Source organism: Cetorhinus maximus, chromosome 38 (genome assembly GCF_964194155.1).
Source record: "Cetorhinus maximus chromosome 38, sCetMax3.hap1.1, whole genome shotgun sequence".
Taxonomy (NCBI): Eukaryota; Metazoa; Chordata; class Chondrichthyes; order Lamniformes; family Cetorhinidae; genus Cetorhinus; species Cetorhinus maximus.
The window spans coordinates 4,581,610-4,597,479 of NC_135916.1; the positions used below are offsets into that span (position 1 = coordinate 4,581,610).

The 15,870-nt window shown below is 48.0% G+C and overlaps 2 protein-coding genes across 2 annotated transcripts in view; one reads left to right on the forward strand and one right to left on the reverse strand.

Moving 5' to 3' along the window:
• The window catches only part of LOC144672522 (Fc receptor-like protein 5), a 374,607-nt gene that overhangs the window by 266,730 nt on the left and 92,007 nt on the right, over positions 1-15,870 (reverse strand). The window lies entirely within an intron of this gene.
• The window catches only part of LOC144672412 (alpha-1B-glycoprotein-like), a 37,572-nt gene continuing 26,552 nt past the window's right edge, over positions 4,851-15,870 (forward strand). The window contains exons 1-4 of the mRNA XM_078534256.1: positions 4,851-4,903; positions 6,447-6,547; positions 11,802-11,900; positions 14,017-14,121. Of these exons, the coding sequence (XP_078390382.1) occupies positions 4,851-4,903; positions 6,447-6,547; positions 11,802-11,900; positions 14,017-14,121 (358 nt within the window). The remainder of the gene's footprint in view (positions 4,904-6,446; positions 6,548-11,801; positions 11,901-14,016; positions 14,122-15,870) is intronic.

Genomic DNA, 15,870 nt, shown 5'->3' on the forward strand with positions numbered 1-15,870 from the left:
GCAGAAGTGGCCCTTCGGCCCATCGAGCCAGCACCGACACGTGAGGAACGCCTGACCTACCTACCTAATCCTATTTATCAGCACTTGGCACAGAGCCTTGAATGTTATGGCTTTCCAAGTGCTCATCCAGGCACTTTTTAAAGGATGGGAGGCAACCCTCCCAGGCAGTGCATTCCAGACCGTCACCACCCTCTGGGTAGAAAAGTTTTTCCTCAAAGCCCCCTTAAACCTCCAGCCCCTCATCTTGAACTTATGTCCCCTTGTGACTGACCCTTCAACTTAGGGGAACAGCTGCTGCGATCCACCCTGTCCATGCCCCGCAAAATTTTGTACACTTCGACCAGGCCACCCCTCAGTCTTTTCTGCTCCAACGAAAACAAGTTTTTCCAAACTTTCCTCATAACTTAAATGTTTCATCCAGGGAAACATCCTGGTGAAACTTCTCTTAACCCCCTCCAGTGCAATTACATCCTTCCTACAATGTGGCGAACAGAACTGCAGACAGTACTCCAGCTGTGGCCTCACTAGGGTTCTCTACAACCCGAACATGACCTCCCTAAGTTTGCAATCTATGCCTCGATTGAAAAGGCAAGTTTCCCATATGTCTGTTTCTCGACCACTCTAACATGTCCCTCCACCTTCAGAGTTCTATGGACACACACGCCAAGGTCCCTTTGTTCCTCAGAACTTTCTAGTCTCATGCCGTTGAATGAATACTTCCTTGTCAAATTACTCCAAAGCGGTATATCTGTTAGAGGGGGTATTGACCACAGGGAACTCCTGCATTACCTTTCTGGGTCTTTTACTGTACCTGATGGTCACCCCCTTCCCTTCCTGCCTGTGTAATCTTCACCTGCATTGTGACCACCTCGCTAAACGTGCCATCCACGACTTGCTCAGCATCGCGGATGCTCCACAATGAGTCCACCCGCAGCTCCGGCTCCAAAATCCGGGTAGCTAGAAGCTGCATTTGGACGCACCTTCCGCGGGCATGGTCACCAGGGACCATTTCGCACACCCTGCAGAATGAGCATATGAAGGTCTGAGTACTCATGCTATGACGTCCCTGTGGATTACTCTAGTTGCTCCCTTAAAATAAAACGGTCGCTCGGGGCCTTATTTATGTCAGCTTGGAAACTTGTTCCTTGACTAATTATACTTGTACAGTCCTACTCTGTTTTTTTAAGCTCCTACCTCAGTATTTAACAAAGATTTATTTTAATAAATTTAATTTTAAAAAAAACTCACCAGGATTTACTCACCAGTCAGATGCATTTTTGAAAAAAAATCCACTTTCACAAGAGTATCCCTCGCAGGACTTGTGCAGTCCTGAAGATACTGCCCGTCTCTCTCTCCCTCCTTTTTTGGTTTGAGGGGGAGCGAAGGATGGAAACACTACAGCAATATAATGTTTGGGGCTATTCCGTTCTTTGACAGTGGGTCCTCCTCGATCCCCTTCTGAGTTGCGAAAACTGCTCTGCCTTCTCCCAGAAAGCATTTTTTTTTTTTTTGCAAAAATATACTTTATTCATAAAATATCTTCAATCACATTCCAAACAATTTCAAAAACACCATTACAAGGGTACAATCCAGGTTAAACTTTTACAAAATGTATCACCAGGTGCATCAGTACAAACAATATTACAATCATTTACAGCCTTTCATTCTGAGCTGTACAGCCCGAGGGGCTCTAAACAGTTCCCAGTCTCTCGGTGCGCTGTGGTAGAAAGGTCTTAGACAGCGACCCTTCCCCATTGCGCCTTTGCGGCAGCTGCCCCAAGCTTTAGTGCGTCCCTCAGCACGTAGTCCTGGACTTTGGATTGTGCCAGTCCGCAACACTCGGTCGGGGACAACTCTTTGTGCTGGAAGACCAACAAGTTTCGGGCAGACCAAAGCGCGTCTTTCACCGAGTTGATGATCCTCCAGCTGCAGTTGAGGTTTGTCTCGGTGTGTGTCCCTGGGAACAGCCCGTAGAGCACAGAGTCCTGTGTCACAGAACTGCTCGGGATGAACCTCGACAGCAACCACTGCATCTCTCTCCAGACTTTCTTTGCAAAGGCACAATCCACAAGGAGGTGAACAACGGTCTCTTCCCCACCACAGCCACCTCGAGGGCAACGTGCAGAGGGGGTGAGCCTCCTGGCGTGTAGGAAGGATCTGACGGGGAGGGCCTTTCTCACCACCAGCCAAGCTACGTCTTGGTGCTTGTTGGAAAGTTCTGGCGATGAGGCATTCTGCCAAATGACTTTGACAGTCTGCTCGGGGAACCATCCCACAGGGTGCACCCTCTCCTTTTCCCTCAGGGCCTCTAGGACGTTACGTGCTGACCACTGCCTGATGGACTTGTGGTCAAAGGTGTTTTTCTGCATAAATTTTTCCACGAGGGACAGGTGGTATGGCACGGTCCAACTACTTGGAGCGTTCCGCGGCAGCGTGGCCAGACCCATCCTTCGCAACACCGGGGACAGGTAGAACCTCAGCACGTAGTGACACTTGGTGTTTGCGTACTGAGGGTCTACGCACCGCTTGATGCAGCCACACACAAAGGTGGCCATCAGTATGAGGGCGATGTTGGGCACGTTTTTTCCCCCTTTATCTAGAGGCTTGTACATCGCGTCCCTGCGGACACGATCCATTTTCAACCTCCAGATAAAGCGGAAGATGGCTCGAGTGATCGCCGTCGCGCAGGAGTCTGGAATGGGCCAGAACTGCGCCACGTACAGCAACAGCGAGAGTGCCTCACACCTGATGACCAGGTTCTTACCCGCAATGGAGAGGGAGCGTCGCTCCCACATGCCTAGTTTCCTTTTCACCATAGACACACGCTCCTTCCAGTTTCGAACGCATGCCCTGGTCCCTCCGAACCATATCCCCAGCACCTTCAGGCCGTCAGCCCTGACAGTGAAGGGGACAAAGGATCGGTCAGCCCAGTTCCCAAATAACATGGCCTCGCTCTTCCCATGATTTACCTTGGCTCCCGAGGCCAGTTCGAACTGGTTGCAGATGTGGATCAGTCTGCGCACCGACAGCGGATCCGAGCAGAAGACGGCGACATCATCCATGTACAGGGCGGCTTTTACCTGAGTGCCTCCACTGCCTGGGATCGTCACTCCTCTTATGCCCAGATCCTTCCTGATGGACTCGGCAAAGCGTTCTATGCAACACATGAAAAGAACAGGCGAGAGAGGACAGCCCTGCCTGACTCCAGATTTAATCGGAAAGCTATCTGTTTCCCACCCATTGATTGAGACTGCGCTACTGATGTTAGTATAGAGCAGTTGGATCCAATTTCGAATTCCCTCCCCAAACCCCATTTTGGAGAGCACATCCACCATGTAGGTGTGCGATATTCTGTCAAAGGCCTTCTCCTGATCCAAGCTGATGAGGCAGGTATCCACACCCCTGTCCTGTACATAGGCAATCGTATCCCTGAGCAGCGCGAGGCTGTCAGTGATCTTGCCAGACGGGTCCATTCGTTCCAGGATAGACTTCCTGTTTTTGTCCCGTGCATTCACAGTCAGATCCACCGACGTCAAGCCGGTGTTTTTCTCTGACCACTGCTTCCTACTGGCGGACTGCCACTTGGAGAAGGACCTGAGGGTGGGCAGGGGGGCATGGAAGCTAAATGTGCAACTGCTGACCCCAGAGAACATTGAGGAGCTCAAGAGGGATTACAAAGTTTGGAGAACCGTGAAACCCCTCTTTGAGTCCCTGACACACTGGTGGGAAGCGATCAAGGGAAATATCAAGAGGTTTTTCATCCTCAAAGGCACCCAGAAAGCTAGAAAGGAACAGAGGGAAATGTCCCGACTCCAGAAAAACATGCAGAATCTGCTCCGGCTGCAGTCGATGGGGGTCGATGTCAAGGGGGAACTCCAAGAGGTGAAGAGCCAGCAAGCCTCGCACTTTGCCTCGGAGGCCTCCAAGATCATCCTCCGTTCCAGAGTCCGCTCCGTGGAGCAGGATGAGACGTGCTCACGTTTCTTCTTCCAAAAGGTACACAGAGAGAGCTCTGTGATCAGCAGCCTGAAGGAAGAAGACAGTTCAGTAAAGTCATCACGGTCCGACCTTTTGAGGATCAGCAAATCCTTTTATGCCGGATTGTATGACGTGAAGCCCTCGGACAGCACGGCCTCCCAGTCCTTCCTGTCCTCTATCACGGAGGCCTTAGACGACAGTACGCGGGAGAGCCTGTACAAACCGCTAACTCCTGATGAACTGACTAAGGCCCTTGAGTCCTTCGAGAAGAGTAAAACTCCCGGAAGCGACGGCTTTCCGGCGGAGTTGTATTCGACCCTGTGGGACATGATCGGCCCAGACCTGCTAGAAGTGTACGAGAGTATGCTCCTCGCCGGCAGCATGTCAGAATCCATGAGGAAAGGCATTATCACCCTCATCTACAAGCACAAGGGGGGAAGGGAGGAAATTAGAAATTGGCGACCCATATCACTGTTGAATGTGGACTATAAGATTCTGTCCAAGGTCATCGCCAATCGGGTCAAATCCGTTCTGGAATTGGTGATTCACCCTGACCAGAGCTGCTCAGTCACTTCTCACTACCGCCCTCTGTTGGACGCCATTCCTCCTGCTGAGTGCATTAGTCATTCCCCTCGATCCCCTTCTGCGTTGCGCTGACTTCTCTCAGAAAGCTGCTCAGTCACTTCACACTACCCCCCTCCTGTTGGAAGAGTCATACGGATTCCAAAGATTAACTCTGTTTCTCTCTCCACAGATGGCTGCTGGACCTGCTGTGATTTCCCAGCATTTTCTGTTTTTGTTTTAGATTCTCAGCTTTCGCTTTATTTTGCTTTTACCATGACTGACTGTGCTGGGTGGAAAGTGACGAGAGGATGGCGGACGGGAGTTCATTCATGGGGTTTCCTCGAGCTGTGAAACAAGCCGAGTATGTCTTTGCTGTTAAAAGTGAGGGCACTGAACAGAATCTCCGCACTTCTGCTTTAAAATTCGCGAATTGGTGATGCTGGGGATGGAACACCGGGCCGCATAGGCGCGAAGCGCGGGCTTCAGCACCGGCTTCAGCACTGAGCTCCATTCCCAGGTGCTGGCGGCTTTGCTTGCCTGTTCTAATTTTAGTCATATCTATAGAGACCTAACTCGATTTATCCGCCTCTGTCCCATTTTGTAGAGATATTTTTTAATCCATGTCACAGTCAGACGTCATTTCATCTCCGACTCTGATCTGATCCCTTCCCATGCAGTGACAGGGGGAGAATCCCAATTGGGAGGATTGAAACGTAGAGATTCAGTAATGTTGGACGCCGCTTTGGGGGCGGGGGAGTAGGTTGTGCGGGTCTGCACGTTCTTGGTCGATGGAGAAGACGGGGAGATTCGAGGTGGGGTCACTGGTTTGAAAGAATGGAGCGGTCACATCTGTTCATTTGCCTGGGGAGGGGGAGACGGTCAAGTGGGTTGCCGGAAGCGCTTTTGAAGGAGAGAAGGACCATGCCTAAGAGAAAACGGTGAACATTGTCACGCAACATGGGGGCCAGGAAGAAAAAATGAGTGTTCAGCCGTCTGCTGAGGACAGAGTAGAGGGAAGACAAGGTGGGTTTCCTAGGTATGAGGAGAGGATGATGGGAGTTTAATTCTGGATAAAGGGTTGAAAGTAATCCCCGAACTTTAACTCTAAAATCAGCAACATGGAGGTGCTAAGGACTCAACCCGGGACGTCACACATGCAAAGCACGCGCTCTACCAATAAACCACTGTAAACAACGAACCACTTTCGAACTAATAGACATTTAGAAATGTGGGTGGGGAGAAAGAGGGAGGAAATAATTTGTCCTTGGTAACTGAAATAATAAAGGAAAGAGCTGGAAAACTCTGCAGGACTGGCAGCGTCTGTGGAGAGAGAAGCAGTTAGTTTTTTGAGTCGAAAATGAGTCTTCTTCTGAACAGAAGGGAGAGATAGGGATGTGATGGGCTCTATGTTGTTGAATGAGGGGACGGGGGTACGTCTGGGCCCAAGGAGGTCAGGGATATGTTAAAGGGATGGATAGATTGAATGAAAAGGGCAAAATTGAACACAAGGCAAAGCGAGTGCTAATGATGTGTATTAAAGGAACAAAGCAGTCGTCCAGAGCAGGTTATAATAGCAGAATAAAGGCGGGCGCTGTCTGAGAGCAAACTAGCAGAATATGCAAGCACTGGAAGAGGCAAGTGATTGGAGAGTCCCAAACTTAATGACGAAGAGTTCCATCAGCTCCTTGCAGTTGTTGTTGGAGGTGAGTGTGGAGGCAGGCGAGAGTATTTCAGAATGAGTTACGGATTAGGGAAAGGAAGTCCGGGGTTATCTGTGTATCCCAGTATGGTCCTGGAAGGGTGAATGCTTTTGTTCGATGAGATCGGGAGCTTGTGTTGTTCTACATGCTCCAGGCACAACCTAGCAGCGGAATCTCAACCAAATACCCACCATTTCCTTTCAGGTATGTGTCCCTTGTAGTTAAGCGGAAATGGGAGCTGTTCCGGGAGAATGGGCGGCGTGAAGAAAGTCATGGTTTTAATAGAGAGCAGAAGATCGAAGATGGTAAGGCCAAGAGACTGACTGTGATTCTCGGTTTGGTTACTTTCCATCGGGACATGTTTACAGAGAGGGTAAGAGGGCAGCGAGCACAGAGGAGAGAGAATACGTGAAATTGGAGATGCAGTCACGGGAGGTGAGAAGTCACATATTGCCGTGGCTGAGGGAGAGCGGCAGCGAAGATATCTAGGTGCCAATATTTTGATGATAATTTGGTGAGGGCTGGCGAAGGGGAATTTTGGATGAGAGGGAGGAACACAGTGAGATTGCCTAAGAAGGAGAAGGTGCGAGAGAAGTGAAAGGACACACCAAGGTGCGATATGGTTATAAGTGCCAGTCTGGCGCCTTGGCAGGCTGGGCTGGGTTGATGGGAGAGGGAGAGGTGGAGGCTTAATTCACAGGGAAGGTGCCACCTACCCATGTCCAGGTTTACATCAAGACCAAGGCATCAATTCAATCACCCTAATTTCGATACAATCACTCCAAATTCGATACAATCACTCCAATCTCGATACAATATCCCCAATCTCGATACAATCAGCCCAACCTCGATACAATCACCCACAATACGTTCATGGATATCAAACCCTCCCTAGAACTCAAACACTGGGAACTGTTTCTTCCCATCAACTCTGTCCAGGTCCCTCATGATTTTGAACGCCTCTGTCAAAAATCCTCTCAACATTCCCTCCTCGAAGGTGGAAAGCCCCAGACTCGGCACCACCTTCTTGGAACTGAAGCCCCTTGTCTCTGGAGCGCCCCTGGTTATAACCTCATTGCAACCCGTTCTGAAACCTTCGTATCCTTCCTAAAGAGTGCTGCCGAGAATGTGACACCATACTCTGGGTGAGTTACTTACTGACTTCACAAACTCCCAGGCACCGTGTAGCAGAGGACACGGACTCTGCTGAACGAGTGTTTGAACTCTGAGTGTCGTGAGTCAACAAGCACACAAAAGACTGAAGGCACAAATGTGTGGCTGTGGGCCCTCCCGGTTGTCTCAATGAAAAACCACAGGTGCTATTTTGCTTATGTGAGCACATCTATTTGGAAGCCATTCCACCAGATGGCGCATCCTTCAGTGAATTAGGTGGCTGGAGAATATTCGCTTTTTTGCACATATGAAACGAGTTTACCATGTTGGTTTGTGCAAAGGCGAGAGGCTGTGCCACGCTGCATTCAAATGGTTAAGTAGATATGCCAGTGATCGTCCCCGCACCCCATACATGCGAAGCATGTTCTCAAACACTGAGCTACATCCCCACATGCGAATGCTGGGAACATAAACAAACACAAATTCATGTGTGTAGTTTAACTCTTCGAGCCTGATCTTCTATGAAGTAAAATCACTCCTTTTATGTGAAGCAACTATTTACTTGTCCTACATCCACTCACGATGGGTAACAGTGGTAATGTAGTTAGACTAGCATTGTTGGGCCCCAGGCTCATCCAATAGGGACACGGGTTCAAATCGAAATGTCGGCACCAAAATGTGGAATTGAAAACTCGTCCCCCAGTGATGGTGACCATGAAACCGCCATCGACTATTGTAAAATCCCATTTGGTTCACTAACATCCTTCAGGGAACGGAACCCTTCATCTTTATCAGGACTGGCCTCCTTGTGTCTTTCCACCCATACGTATGTGGTTGACTCTTAACTGCCCTCTGAAATGGCCCAGAAAGCCAGTCAGTTCAAGGGCAATTAGGGATGGGTAACAAAAGCTAATCCTGCCAGTAACACCCACACCCCATGTAAGAACAAAGGAAATATGAAATTTATCCATTGCATTCGCTGCCGACAGTGTGGACTCCTCTACATTTGGAAGACTCAACACAGGCTGGGTGAAAACTTTGTGGAACATCTCTGCTCAGTCTACAAGCATGGCCCCGACCCGATTGGTATTCCACTTCAGCATCTTGCCCTCATGCTCAAATTTCTGCCCTCGGCCGGTTGCAATGTTCCAGTGAAGCACAGCACAAACTCGGGGAACAGGACCTCACCTTCCAATTAGGCGTTTTCCAGCCTTATGGACTCAAAACTGAACTCAACATCTTCAGACCATCGACTCTGTTCTCTATTTATTTTATTTCCCCGGATTTCCAGTCTGTATCATGTTCTCTTGTTTTGATTTCAGGCAGCACTGACCTTTATTCTCCAGTTAACACATTCTGCTATTTTGCTTTCTGACAGCGCTGACCTTTAATCTGCTATTAACACCTGCTCTGGGCTAATGCCTTGTTCCTTTACTACTACCATTCCTCTTCCCTTTGACTTTTATTTCATGGTACCCTTGTAATTTAATGTCACCAGTCATCTAACCAATCCACGGCCTTCTTTGTTTTTGCTCCACCCTCCCTTCACCTTGCGTTCAACATTATACCACTCCTCGTATCAAAAGAAGCGTCATATTGAAGGTGAAACGTTATGTCTGATTCTCTCTCCACAGATGCTGCTAGTCCTGCTGAGATTTTTTCAGCACTACCTTTAGTTTTTATTTCTGCCGTTAAGTGTCTGTTCTGTGAAGAAGTTCCATGTATCTCCCATTTCCCAGTTACAAAGGTAATTGTACATAGTTTACCCTTGTCACATTCACGTATGGGGTCGCTTGTGAATTTCCTATTACACCTTTTCTATTGGGCAACAGGGACTGCATCCCACGTGAAGAATTTGAAACATGGAACTCCAGAAATGATGGGCAAATCGGGGATGGGAGAGGAGAGGGAGATTAGAGATGGGGGCGGTGGCTTCCAGGTGCAGAGAGTTCATTATCTCTTCTCTTTTTTTGAGAAGTGAAATGACTAAACCAGTTTGAAACGGAGGATGGCGCCTGAGGAGAGAACCGTGAACAATATTGACTGACATGGGAGCCAGGATGGGAAGTTGGGTGGTCAGCAATTTAGTGCGAACAGGACCCAGGGAACAGGAGTCGGGGCTCATTGACAGGATGAGTTCCCCGGTTCTTGGAGCAGCTCAACAGCGCCCTCCCTGGTGATTCAGTGACAGAAACCTCTGTATTCCCCTGCCTGACTGCGCATGTACAAACCCCAGAGAGGGGCGAGGTTGGCCGGTTCCGCGCAGAAGTGTTAAAATTCTGTGTGCTGTTGTTTTCAAGTTCAGCATCGGGCATTAAAAAAAGGAATTCGAGGCCTTAAAAAGGTGCAGCGATGTTTAAGCAGAATTGGAGCTGTGAAGGGGGGAAGCGTTCTCGGCCTTACTGAGGGAGTGATGCACTGTTGGCGGTGCTGTCTTATGGATGGTACGTTAATTCAGAGGCCCCAGCTGTCTGATTGTCTCATTTTAAAAGGTCCCACAGCACTATGCCGAAGGAGAGCCGGGGAGTTATATCCAGTTCCTGCAAAATAAATATCCTTCAAAAAACATCACACAACAACTGGTTATCTGGTCGTTATTTTCATTCTTTCATGGGATGGGGCAGGAGCTTATCCATAATTGCCCTTGAACTGAGTAGCTTGCTAGACCATTTCAGAGGGAAGGTAAGAATCATTCACATCCATGTGGGTCGAAAGACGCAAGTCGGCCGAATCAGGTGACGAGAGCAAATTTCCCTTCCGGAAGGGAGATTCTCTTCTTTTTAGAACTTATTTAATTGATTTTATCCATTCATAGGATGAGAGCGTCGCTGGCCAGGGCAACATTTATTGACCAACCCCAATTGCCCCTTGAGAAGCTGGTGTTGAGCTACCTTCTTGAACCGCTGAAGTCCATGTGGTGTAGGTACACCCACAGTGCTATTAGGGATTGAGTTCCATGATTTTGACCCAGCGGCAGTGAAGGAACGGCGATATATTTCCAAATCAGGATGGTGAACGGCTTGGGGGAAAGCTTCCAGATGGTGGTGTTTCCAAATATCTACTGTCCTTGTCCCTCTAGATGATAGAGTTTGAGGGCTTGGAAGGTGCTGTCAAAGAAGCCTTGGTGAATTCCTGCAATGCGTCTTGTAGATGTTAAACACTGCTGCTACTGTGCGCCAGGGGTGGAGGGAGTGAATGTTTATGGAAGGGGTGCCAATAAAATGGGCTGCTTTGTCCTGGATAGTTTCAGTGTTCTTGGAGCTGCACTTATCCAGGCAACTGGAGAGTATTCCATCACACACCTGACTTTTGACTTGTAGATGGTGGACAGGCTTTGAGGAGAAAGGAGCCAAGTTGCTCTCTACATAATTCCTAATGTATGACATTTTCTTGCAGCCAAAGTATTTATTAGCTAGCCAGTTGCGTTTCTGTTCAATGGTACCCCCAGGATATTGGTAGTGGGCGATTCAGTGATGGTAATGCCATTGAACGTCAAAGGACGATAGTTAGATTCTCTCTTGCCCGAGATGGTCATTATCTGGCGCTTGTGAGGCGTGCGTGTTATTTGCCACTTATTAGCACAGGCCTGGATATTGTCCATATCTTGCTGAATTTGGACATCGGTTGCTTCAGTGGCTGAGGAGCAGCGAATGGTGATGAACATTGTGCAATCAGCAGCGAACTTACCCAATTCTGAAGTGATGATGGAAGGGTGGTCAGAATGAATCATTTTTTAAAAAGGAATCGGTGACAGTTGCCATGGACACCATTACTGTGAGTAACTTCCCATTCCACATTTATTTACTGAGGTCGTGGTGGGATTCTAACCCTCTTCCCGAGGGCATGAACCTGGATTTCTGGCTCATCAGACGAGTGACATAAAGACTACAGGACTGCCTCCCAGAGATGATCCGATTGCTATTTCTGGGAGCTTGCTGTGCATACATTGGATTTCACATTTCCTACATTAGAACAGAGACGCATTGCAAAAGCCCTTCGTTGGCTGTAAGCCCTCAACTGAGGTGTCAAAGTGAGCGTGACAGGCTCTATGCCAATGCAACTCTGTTTAATATTAGTGTCCATTTTCAAATCAAACCACCCCTACTTCAACGACTTTAAATCAGAAAAGAAGGAGCAATGGGATGATGAGCAGATAATCTGTGTTCGTGACGTCAGTTGAGAGTTAAATGATTACCTGGGGCAATGAGAATTTGCAGCACAAAGCAATCACTCTGCAAATGGGGCTCAGAAAAGCGCTCTTACCTCCAGCACTAACTCTGCAAAAGTTCACACAAGGAAACCATTTTTATTTCACAACTTTACTTCCTCAGCACTACCATGAAACTTATTCTTATCTAAAAAAAAAGTATTCTAATCCATCACGTCATGACCAGTCCACGAATATCCGTTCTGACACGATCTTGGCCCTTCTATATTTTGCTCCAGGTCTCGGGAACAATCAAGCAGAGCATTGCTACAAAATGCCTGTCTGCCGCTTCAAATCCATTCTCCAGATGGTGTCCGTGTCAATTCTGCTGATGAATGGTAAGTCTCCATTCATTTCTGTAGTTGGTAATTAATGAGGGGTTGAAAACAGTTAATTTATTCTTAAATTCCGTGGAAGTGGCTAGAATGAGGAAGCTGCAGCTAAATTCGAACGACTGTTTCTAAGATAATGCAAACTCCAATACCCTGTTTCTTTGAAGTTTAAATGCTGACCTCAGACATGTTTACTCTGCTTTTTCTATCTCAGGTGTCCCAGCTTTCTGCTGGTCGGTTTCTGAAATTAGAGCCTCCAAAGATTCATTTATGCTGCCTCTGTCCTGCACCTCGATTTTATAATTCTCATTCCTCTGTTTAAACTTCAAGGCTGCCGGCAGCCTCTCTGTCTCTGTAACTTCCTCCAACTCTTACAGTTCTCATGATCCTGCTCGAATCCCTCCATTGGTCTTCGCCCCCCTCCTCCTCATTGTTCTAACCTCCTCCAGCCCAGACAATTCTCACCCCCACCCCCTACTAAATCCATCAATGGTCATTCGCCCCCCTTCCTCCCAATCTCTGTAACCCCCTCCAGCCATTACATTTCTCCCCCTCCTGTTCCAAATCAATCCGTGGCCCCTCGGCCCCCATCCTCCAATCGCTGTAAACTTCTCCAGCCCGGACAATTCTCACCCTCCGGTTCCAAATCCCTCCATGGCCCTTCGCACTCTCCCTCCCTATCTCTGTAACCCTCTCCAGCCCCTTCAATTCTCGCCCTCCTGTTCCAAATCCTTCCAATCCGCCTCGGCCCCCTCCCTCCCTATTTCCATAAACCTCCTGCAGCCCCGGCAATTCTCACCCTCCTGTTCACTGTGAAGCATTCCAGCTGCACAATCCTCTGAGATCTGTGTTTTTCTTCCTTTTTCTCCATACTCGTGTCGATTAGTTCATCCCCTTGTGCTCACGCTCTGGAATCCGCTCACTAAGCCGCAAATACTTCTCCACCTCCCTGAAATGGCGCCTTAAAAGTACGCTCTATTGATCAGTTAGAGACCCTGGCCTCAGTGTTCTGTTGTTATTGGTCTAGTTATGTGCCTGTGACTGACCTTACGGCATTTATAAAAGGGATAGGCGCTGTATAAATGCAAGATGATGTTGCCTGTCCTTGTCCTGAGATCTCAACTGTTTTTCAACGCTATATGCAGCGATATTAGTGGTTTATTGCGAGTTTTCCTCTTCTGTCCCTTAGGTGTACCCAACTAATACATCCATAGGGCACTGAGCTATACTTCTACGGCTGTACACTTTTTTTTTTGTTAAAACACAGAAAGATTTCACAAAGCCAATCTTCGCTCAGTTGTGTATTGTGTCGCCGACTACACCGTCCAAGAAAGATCTTTAACTAACATTCATTGAGTTTTGCTGTGGAGGACTGAAGGAGCCAGGGAGTGCCCCGTCTCTGAAAGAGTTCCCCAATTGGCCTCATTCCAATTCCCCATTCTGTCCATCTCCCCTGTGCTCGCACTATGGGGGCAAAAGAAAAACCCTTTTCCCTTCATCCCATTGCCCTTGCCCCTTCCCCCTTCGGTCAACGCCTACCTTTGATCTCTCCTGAAGGAAACTCTCCCTTGAATCCTACCCCCCAGTCCTGTTGACCATTCGGCCCACCTACTCTATTCCCTGTCACTAAGAGTGTTCTCTCCCTGCTCAGCCCCTCACTTGCCGTTTGCCAGTTCTGTGTTGTTCCTTCCTTCAAAAGTTCATCTAATTCCCTCTTCTGAGCGGTGGCTGATTCAGTTAGAAAAAGTTTTTGTGTTCATAGCACCCTGCCTGTTAAAAGTAAGACCCGATCATTACCATTGATCTACATTTAAAATCATTGTCCCTTCACTCATTACATAAAAAGCCAGGACTACTAGAAATGTGAAAAATCAGATAATACAACCCTGACTACTTTCAACTTTCTGAAGGAATCTATTTCCGTCTCTCCAACCCCTTCTCTCAATGTTTTTTTTTAGCATTTCTGTCAAACCATCATTTTATATTTTCTTCTCAAATGCAAACTGCCCCAACTTTTCCAAACTTTTCTCAATTTTTGTGTTTCCTTATAGCAGGCAGCATCAAATTCTGCCTGAGTTGTAAACCAGCTTTGTGTTAACGTGTTTTTTTTTCCATATTGTAGATTTTAAACAACTGCCCACCTCTCCACCTGCCCAGACCTCTGCCATTTTCATTTCGTTTTACAAGTGTGGAGCCAGCTACAGTTGTCTTGCTCCTAATCGCTCATGTAATGGCACAGACATTGCGAAACTGAAGCTGGTTCTCCGGTCTAAATTGTCGGTATAGTCATTCGTCATCTCTACAAGCTGTGGAGCTATTTCCAAGGGCCTATACTGCTCCCATGTCCCGTCTTCAGCTCTCCCCGTTCAAACATCCGCCTGACCGGTTCCTGCATGTTCCCATGCGCTCTCCTGCAGTCGCTAACCCCCAGTACGCAGCCTCACAACACATTGTGTAATTACAGTTTCCCCCTTCTGCCCATGTGGTGGTCTTGGGAGGCGGTGCCAAGCGTCCCAACTTCTGAGCCAAATGGTTGACGTGCAATTCACTACCCAGAACATAATGGAAATGAAGGAGTGCTTCAAAAGAGGACAACCAGGTTGAACATCAACCTACAAATCCATCCAACGATGGCAAGGGCTAAGAGCGGGAGAGATTCCTGAGAAGCCATGTGATGGAATGAGAACTGGACACTCCAGCATCACTTTCCGAAGCTACACAATAACAATTTCATGATAACATTATGCGCTGCAGCAGCAACTCGGATTCCCTGAGTGAACTGCAACACCCCTGTCACCCTTAAATCTCACACTGAATCCCGTTCCAGTATCTCTTTGTTCTAAGTCCCTCCTGATTGAATGTTACCTTTTTTCGATTTACTGTCTTTCCGAAATTGAGGAGCACAGGAATAGGAAGAGGCCATTCAGTCCATCGAACATGCTCTGTAGAACTGGGCTATAATTTATTAATCTGTGATCCCAGAAATCATGTCTAACATATATCTATTAATCTGGTTTGACATGTTCAAGTCACATCCGCAAACATTCACACACAGTCACACAAACTCACCCACAAACACTCACACACACAGTCACACGCTCTCACACACACACACACACTCACACGCACACACACACTCTCACATAGGGTAGCACACACACGCACACGCACACACACACACACAGGGTCACACACAGTTACACACACACACAGATACACATGCACACACACTCTCACACACAGTCACACACACACGCGAAGGGTCACACACATTCACACACCCACGCAAACACACACACGCACGCGCACAGGTTCGCACAGAGTAACAGACACACACACACACGTGCACACACTCTCTCTCACACAGTCACACACATACGCACATTCTCACACACAGTTACAAACACACACACTCTCCCTCACACACGCACACACAAACAAGCACAGGTTCACACACAGTTGGACACACAAACACACACTCACACACACGCACAGGGTCACACACATTTACACACACAGACACACAAACACACTCTCACACACACACACTCACACACACACTCGCACACACAGTCACACACACACACACACAAACACACACAGTCACACACACACAGAGAGTCATGTACACAGTCACAAGCACAGTCACACACCCAGTCACACAGGCAGTCACACACACAGGCTCACACAGACTTAAGGACTCACATACACAAACACACACACGCTCACACACAGAGAAAGCCTCTCCCTACATTCACAGACACAATCACACACACACTCTCCCACACGCACTTTTTCACAAATGCACACATTCACGCACACAAACACAAATACATGCATTCACACCCGGTCACACACTTGCTCACACACAAGCACAAAAACACTGGCGCGCACAAATTATGAACACACAGACACAGACAGGCAGATACGCACGCACAAACACACAAACACACACAACCTTTAAAGCTATCTGTTG